General features: G+C 40.6%; 1 protein-coding gene across 1 annotated transcript; it reads right to left on the minus strand.

Annotated features, from left to right (window-relative positions):
* Positions 1-769: 769 nt before the first annotated feature.
* LOC139453923 (spermidine/spermine N(1)-acetyltransferase-like protein 1) lies at positions 770-9,765 on the minus strand (the record flags this gene model as incomplete). The annotated part of the gene is made up of 4 exons (XM_071235368.1): positions 770-826; positions 8,214-8,333; positions 8,770-8,844; positions 9,700-9,765. Coding segments are annotated over 4 exons (318 nt in total), but the record flags the coding sequence as incomplete, so codon positions are not given.
* Positions 9,766-10,024: the final 259 nt, after the last annotated feature.

The raw sequence follows: 10,024 nt of genomic DNA on the forward strand, positions 1-10,024 counted from the left end.
CCTTGATTCGCACTACTCGTAAGGGACATACACAGTAAACTACGGTTATAACGAACTCAAAGGGACCACTGATATTAGTTCGATATAACCGTAGTTCGTTACAAGCATATATACAGCATATATACCGTAAATGGCCGGGACAAAATAGTAATCATTATATCCGTCAGTTCGTTATAAGCGTGTTCGTTATAAACGTAGTTTACTGTACTCAATCACAAAAGTAACTTATCATAGGGATTTATCTATAACTGAAAACTTATATGTAATCATTGTGATTACTGGGTGTCGTAATATGACTTTAAATATGGGTATAACGTCACTTGTTAAGACGGACCAGGGGAGGTCGTCTGAATACACGCTGGGGCCACAGAGAAATCACACCTTGGCTCATCTTTCATAACGGTAGAAAATAAGCAGACATTGCAATATCACTCACATCATTATACAATATTCTAGGCATACACTATTGGAATTTGATTTTTGTTAAAAATGTATTTAATTTGTATTTTTTTATTATACTTTTGTAGAAAGATTATCGGTCCAACCATTAACTATATCAAGCACCGGTACATTTAACAAGTACATCGTCATAGAAATTGGAGGTGTTGAGTTTATGCATCAAACAAATCACATGTTGATACCACCCGTGAAAATCCGGGTGAGAATAGGTCTTCAGCAACCCGTGCTTGCCGTGACAGGCGACTGTGATTGTCGCATGAGGCTACTAAAGGGATCTGGAGGTCAGGCTCTCTGACTTGGTTGATGCAGGTCAACTGTCCAGATGGCGGAACTCACTTGTTGTGTGGTTCAGGTCGGAGTCATGCAGCTGTCCATGGAAGACAAATACACATGGAAACACCAACACAGGCCTTTGGCGACATGTGGTAGTCGGCGCAGTTTGTACAGGAAGTGTGCGCGTCATTGCAGCAACAGTAACGACGCATGTGCCATGCCTGGCGTCTTCCATACTTCTGTAGTCAACAATGTCATACATGGGATCTTTCATACATGTGGTAGTCAACATTGTCATACATGGACTATACCATCATCTGGAGGTCATCATTGTCATACATGGGATCTTCCATACATGTGGTAGTCAACATTGTCATACATGGGATCTTCCATACATCTGGTAGTCAACATTGTCATACATGGACTATACCATCATCTGGAGGTCATCATTGTCATACATGGGATCTTCCATACATCTGGTAGTCAACATTGTCATACATGGGATCTTCCATATATCTGGTAGTCAACATTGTCATACATGGGATCTTCCATACATCTGGTAGTCAACATTGTCATACATGGGATCTTCCATACATCTGGTAGTCAACATTGTCATACATGAGATATTCCATACATCTGGTACTCAACATTGTCATACATGGGATCTTCCATACATCTGGTAGTCAACATTGTCATACATGAGATATTCCATACATGTGGTAGTCAACATTGTCATACATGAGATATTCCATACATCTGGTAGTCAACATTGTCATACATGGGATCTTCAATACATCTGGTAGTCAACATTGTCATACATGAGATATTCCATACATCTGGTAGTCAACATTGTCATACATGGGATCTTCCATACATCTGGTAGTCAACATTGTCACACATGAGATATTCCATACATGTGGTAGTCAACATTGTCATACATGGGATCTTCCATACATGTGGTAGTCAACATTGTCATACATGAGATATTCCATACATCTGGTAGTCAACATTGTCATACATGAACTATACCATCATCTGGAGGTCATCATTGTCATACATGGGATCTTCGATACATCTAGTAGTCAACATTGTCATACATGAGATATTCCATACATCTGGTAGTCAACATTGTCATACATGAGATCTTCCATACATCTGGTAGTCAACATTGTCATACATGAGATATTCCATACATCTGGTAGTCAACATTGTCATACATAAGATATTCCATACATCTGGTAGTCAACATTGTCATACATGGGATCTTCCATACATCTGGTAGTCAACATTGTCATACATGAGATATTCCATACATGTGGTAGTCAACATTGTCATACATGGGATCTTCCATACATCTGGTAGTCAACATTGTCATACATGAGATCTTCCATACATCTGGTAGTCAACATTGTCATACATGGGATCTTCCATACATCTGGTAGTCAACATTGTCATACATGAGATATTCCATACATCTGGTAGTCAACATTGTCATACATGGGATCTTCCATACATCTGGTAGTCAACATTGTCATACAAGGAATCTTCCATACATGTGGTAGTCAACATTGTCATACATGGGATCTTCCATACATGTGGTAGTCAACATTGTCATACATGAGATCTTCCATACATCTGGTAGTCAACATTGTCATACATGAGATCTTCCATACATCTGGTAGTCAACATTGTCATACAAGGAATCTTCCATACATCTGGTAGTCATCATTGTCATACATGGGATTTTCCATACATCCTGTAGTCAACATTGTCATACATGGGATCTTCCATACATCTGGTAGTCAACATTTTCATACATGTGATCTTCCATACATCTAGTAGTCAACATTGTCATACATGAGATATTCCATACATCTGGTAGTCAACATTGTCATACATGGACTATACCATCATCTGGAGGTCATCATTGTCATACATGGGATCTTCCATACATCTAGTAGTCAACATTGTCATACATGAGATATTCCATACACCCTGTAGTCAACATTGTCATACATGAGATCTTCCATACATCTGGTAGTCAACATTGTCATACATGAGATATTCCATACATGTGGTAGTCAACATTGTCATACATGAGATATTCCATACATCTGGTAGTCAACATTGTCATACATGGGATATTCCATACATCTGGTAGTCAACATTGTCATACATGGGATCTTCCATACATCTGGTAGTCAACATTGTCACACATGAGATATTCCATACATGTGGTAGTCAACATTGTCATACATGGGATCTTCCATACATCTGGTAGTCAACATTGTCATACATGAGATATTCCATACATCTGGTAGTCAACATTGTCATACATGGACTATACCATCATCTGGAGGTCATCATTGTCATACATGGGATCTTCCATACATCTAGTAGTCAACATTGTCATACATGAGATATTCCATACACCCTGTAGTCAACATTGTCATACATGAGATCTTCCATACATCTGGTAGTCAACATTGTCATACATGAGATATTCCATACATGTGGTAGTCAACATGGTCATACATGAGATATTCCATACATCTGGTAGTCAACATTGTCATACATGGGATCTTCCATACATCTGGTAGTCAACATTGTCATACATGGGATCTTCCATACATCTGGTAGTCAACATTGTCACACATGAGATATTCCATACATGTGGTAGTCAACATTGTCATACATGGGATCTTCCATACATCTGGTAGTCAACATTGTCATACATGAGATATTCCATACATCTGGTAGTCAACATTGTCATACATGGACTATACCATCATCTGGAGGTCATCATTGTCATACATGGGATCTTCCATACATCTAGTAGTCAACATTGTCATACATGAGATATTCCATACACCCTGTAGTCAACATTGTCATACATGAGATCTTCCATACATCTGGTAGTCAACATTGTCATACATGAGATATTCCATACATGTGGTAGTCAACATTGTCATACATAAGATATTCCATACATCTGGTAGTCAACATTGTCATACATGGGATCTTCCATACATCTGGTAGTCAACATTGTCATACATGAGATATTCCATACATGTGGTAGTCAACATTGTCATACATGGGATCTTCCATACATGTGGTAGTCAACATTGTCATACATGAGATCTTCCATACATCTGGTAGTCAACATTGTCATACATGGGATCTTCCATACATCTGGTAGTCAACATTGTCATACATGAGATATTCCATACATCTGGTAGTCAACATTGTCATACATGGGATCTTCCATACATCTGGTAGTCAACATTGTCATACAAGGAATCTTCCATACATGTGGTAGTCAACATTGTCATACATGGGATCTTCCATACATCTGGTAGTCAACATTGTCATCCATGGACTATACCATCGTCTGGAGGTCAACATTGTCATACAAGGAATCTTCCATATATCTGGTAGTCAACATTGTCATACATGAGATCTTCCATACATCTGGTAGTCAACATTGTCATACATGGGATCTTCCATACATCTGGTAGTCAACATTGTCATACATGAGATCTTCCATACATCTGGTAGTCAACATTGTCATACATGAGATATTCCATACATCTGGTAGTCAACATTGTCATACATGGCATCTTCCATACATCTAGTAGTCAACATTGTCATACATGGGATCTTCCATACATGTGGTAGTCAACATTGTCATACAAGGAATCTTCCATACATCTGGTAGTCAACATTGTCATACATGAGATCTTCCATACATCTGGTAGTCAACATTGTCATACAAGGAATCTTCCATACATCTGGTAGTCATCATTGTCATACATGGGATTTTCCATACATCCTGTAGTCAACATTGTCATACATGGGATCTTCCATACATCTGGTAGTCAACATTTTCATACATGTGATCTTCCATACATCTGGTAGTCAACATTGTCATACATGAGATATTCCATACATCTGGTAGTCAACATTGTCATACATGGACTATACCATCATCTGGAGGTCATCATTGTCATACATGGGATCTTCCATACATCTAGTAGTCAACATTGTCATACATGAGATATTCCATACACCCTGTAGTCAACATTGTCATACATGAGATCTTCCATACATGTGGTAGTCAACATTGTCATACATGAGATATTCCATACATCTGGTAGTCAACATTGTCATACATGGGATCTTCCATATATCTGGTAGTCAACATTGTCATACATGGGATCTTCCATACATCTGGTAGTCAACATTGTCATCCATGGACTATACCATCGTCTGGAGGTCAACATTGTCATACAAGGAATCTTCCATATATCTGGTAGTCAACATTGTCATACATGAGATCTTCCATACATCTGGTAGTCAACATTGTCATACATGGGATCTTCCATACATCTGGTAGTCAACATTGTCATACATGAGATCTTCCATACATCTGGTAGTCAACATTGTCATACATGAGATATTCCATACATCTGGTAGTCAACATTGTCATACATGGCATCTTCCATACATCTAGTAGTCAACATTGTCATACATGGGATCTTCCATACATGTGGTAGTCAACATTGTCATACAAGGAATCTTCCATACATCTGGTAGTCAACATTGCCATACATGGGATCTTCCATACATCTGGTAGTCAACATTGTCATACATGAGATATTCCATACATCTGGTAGTCAACATTGTCATACATGAGATCTTCCATACATCTGGTAGTCAACATTGTCATACAAGGAATCTTCCATACATCTGGTAGTCATCATTGTCATACATGGGATTTTCCATACATCCTGTAGTCAACATTGTCATACATGGGATCTTCCATACATCTGGTAGTCAACATTTTCATACATGTGATCTTCCATACATCTAGTAGTCAACATTGTCATACATGAGATATTCCATACATCTGGTAGTCAACATTGTCATACATGGACTATACCATCATCTGGAGGTCATCATTGTCATACATGGGATCTTCCATACATCTAGTAGTCAACATTGTCATACATGAGATATTCCATACACCCTGTAGTCAACATTGTCATACATGAGATCTTCCATACATGTGGTAGTCAACATTGTCATACATGAGATATTCCATACATGTGGTAGTCAACATTGTCATACATGAGATATTCCATACATCTGGTAGTCAACATTGTCATACATGAGATATTCCATACATCTGGTAGTCAACATTGTCATACATGGGATCTTCCATACATGTGGTAGTCAACATTGTCACACATGAGATATTCCATACATGTGGTAGTCAACATTGTCATACATGGGATCTTCCATACATGTGGTAGTCAACATTGTCATACATGAGATATTCCATACATCTGGTAGTCAACATTGTCATACATGAACTATACCATCATCTGGAGGTCATCATTGTCATACATGGGATCTTCGATACATCTAGTAGTCAACATTGTCATACATGAGATATTCCATACATGTGGTAGTCAACATTGTCATACATGAGATCTTCCATACATCTGGTAGTCAACATTGTCATACATGAGATATTCCATACATCTGGTAGTCAACATTGTCATACATAAGATATTCCATACATCTGGTAGTCAACATTGTCATACATGGGATCTTCCATACATCTGGTAGTCAACATTGTCATACATGAGATATTCCATACATGTGGTAGTCAACATTGTCATACATGGGATCTTCCATACATCTGGTAGTCAACATTGTCGTACATGAGATCTTCCATACATCTGGTAGTCAACATTGTCATACATGGGATCTTCCATACATCTGGTAGTCAACATTGTCATACATGAGATATTCCATACATCTGGTAGTCAACATTGTCATACATGGGATCTTCCATACATCTGGTAGTCAACATTGTCATACAAGGAATCTTCCATACATGTGGTAGTCAACATTGTCATACATGGGATCTTCCATACATCTGGTAGTCAACATTGTCATACATGAGATCTTCCATACATCTGGTAGTCAACATTGTCATACATGAGATATTCCATACATCTGGTAGTCAACATTGTCATACATGAGATCTTCCATACATCTGGTAGTCAACATTGTCATACAAGGAATCTTCCATACATCTGGTAGTCATCATTGTCATACATGGGATTTTCCATACATCCTGTAGTCAACATTGTCATACATGGGATCTTCCATACATCTGGTAGTCAACATTTTCATACATGTGATCTTCCATACATCTAGTAGTCAACATTGTCATACATGAGATATTCCATACATCTGGTAGTCAACATTGTCATACATGGACTATACCATCATCTGGAGGTCATCATTGTCATACATGGGATCTTCCATACATCTAGTAGTCAACATTGTCATACATGAGATATTCCATACACCCTGTAGTCAACATTGTCATACATGAGATCTTCCATACATCTGGTAGTCAACATTGTCATACATGAGATATTCCATACATGTGGTAGTCAACATTGTCATACATGAGATATTCCATACATCTGGTAGTCAACATTGTCATACATGGGATCTTCCATACACCCTGTAGTCAACATTGTCATATATGGGATCTCCCCTCTCTCAGCACAAAGTCCATGGGATCATCGTAAATATTCATCTTTGAAATTAATTTGGTAACTATGGTAACAATATGTATGGTAACAATGACATCAACTCCGAATGTATAACTAATTTCTTCTGAAAAACCTCTGAAGTACTAACAGGTTTGAGATCTAAAATAGACCTCCATGAGTTGATGCAAATGTGTTTACTCTGAGTCACGAATTTTTTAAAAAAGAACATAAATCTCAAGCACGGATATAAAACAGAGTATATTGTAAAGGTCATTACACCAGAGCATCTGTATTAAGTAGAATACGTTACCGCTGTTAGAGACATTAATGCCATTTTTGGATATCAAGAAACGTGATGTACATTTCTTGTATGCAAAAAATGTATGTGAACACAATGGCTGTTAAGAGGAATAATACCGGCAAATACCACAGCACCGGGTTTTTGTTGGCAAATGATTGACGGAAGACATTAGAAAGGACATGTGAAACTTGATGATGGTTGCGTACACGTGTACAACCAAGCAACAAATATTGACACCAGGGTGGTGGAGTAGTTGTCAAGAGGCGCGGGTTCGATTCCCGACATGGGTACGATATACGGAGCACTTGCTGGTGTCCCGGACTGTGATACGATGTTTCCGCATAAGACCCCAATTACCGACTCACTCACTCAACGCACAAGCCTGCAGAAGACGTTGTGGTGGGAGTGCTTGCACACGGCCCAGAAGGGCTGAAGCATGTGTAAATGATTCAACTGGGAACGAGGCTGATCATGTCATGGCCTAAATCACCCCTTTAAGTAAGAGTGCCCTCAGTTCTACCTTATAGTTGTCATTTTACCTCTGGTCACAACCCTAGTTGTTATAACCACCCTTTGTCTGAACCACATTTCTTATACCCAACTTGTGATACACCAACCTGTGATACACCCACCTGTGATACACCCACTTGTGATACACCCACCTGTGATACACCCACTTGTGATACACCAACCTGTGATACACCCACTTGTGATACACCCACCTATGATACACCCACTTGTGATACACCCACTTGTGATACACCCACCTGTGATACACCCACTTGTGATACACCCACTTGTGATACACCCACCTGTGATACACCCAACCACCTGTGATACACCCACCTGTGATACACCCACCCACCTGAGATACACCCACTTGTGATACACCCACTTGTGATACACCCACCTGTGATACACCCACTTGTGATACACCCACCTGTGATACACCCACCCACTTGTGATACACCCACCTGTGATACACCCACCTGTGATACACCCACTTGTGATACACCCTATTGTGATACACCCACTTGTGATACACCCGACCACCTGTGATACACCCACTTGTGATACACCCACCTGTGATACACCCACTTGTGATACACCCACTTGTAATACACCCACCTGTGATACACCCACTTGTGATACACCCACCTGTGATACACCCACTTGTGATACACCCACCTGTGATACACCCACTTGTGATGCACCCACTTGTGATACACCCACCTGTGATACACCCACTTGTGATACACCCACCAACCTGTGATACACCCACCTGTGATACACCCACCTGTGATACACCCACTTGTGATACACCCACCTGTGATACACCCACTTGTGATGCACCCACTTGTGATACACCCACCTGTGATACACCCACCTGTGATACACCCACCCACCTGTGATACACCCACCCACCTGTGATACACCAACCCGTGATACACCCACCTGTGATACACCCACCTGTGATACACCCACCTGTGATACACCCACTTGTGATACACCCACTTGTGATACACCCACTTGTGATACACCCACCTGTGATACACCCACTTGTGATACACCCACCTACCTGTGATACACCCAACCTGTGATACACCCACCTGGGATACACCCACTTGTGATACACCCACCTGTGATACACCCACTTGTGATACACCCACTTGTGATACAGCAACCTATGATACACCAACCTGTGATACACCCACCTGTGATACACCCACCTGTGATACACCCACTTGTGATACACCCACTTGTGATACACCCACTTGTGATACACCCACCTGTGATACACCCACTTGTGATACACCCACTTGTGATACACCCACCTGTGATACACCAACTGTGATACACCCACCTGTGATACACCCACCTGTGATACACCCACCCACTTGTGATACACCAACCTGTGATACACCCACCTGTGATACACCCACTTGTGATACACCCACCTGTGATACACCCACTTGTGATACACCCACCTGTGATACACCCACTTGTGATACACCCACCTGTGATACACCCACCCACTTGTGATACACCAACCTGTGATACACCCACCTGTGATACACCCACTTGTGATACACCCACCTGTGATACACCCACCTGTGATACACCCACCTGTGATACACCCACCTGTGATACACCCACCTGTGATACACCCACTTGTGATACACCCACTTGTGATACACCCACCCACTTGTGATACACCCACTTGTGATACACCCACCCACCTGTGATACACCAACCTGTGATACACCAACCTGTGATACACCCACTTGTGATACACCCACTTGTGATACACCCACCTGTGATACACCAACCTGTGATACACCCACTTGTGATACACCCACTTGTGATACACCCACCCACCTGTGATACACCCACTTGTGATACACCAACCTGT

Source organism: Haliotis cracherodii, unplaced genomic scaffold (assembly GCF_022045235.1).
Source record: "Haliotis cracherodii isolate W230 unplaced genomic scaffold, xgHalCrac1.p SCAF_10, whole genome shotgun sequence".
Lineage (NCBI taxonomy): Eukaryota > Metazoa > Mollusca > Gastropoda > Lepetellida > Haliotidae > Haliotis > Haliotis cracherodii.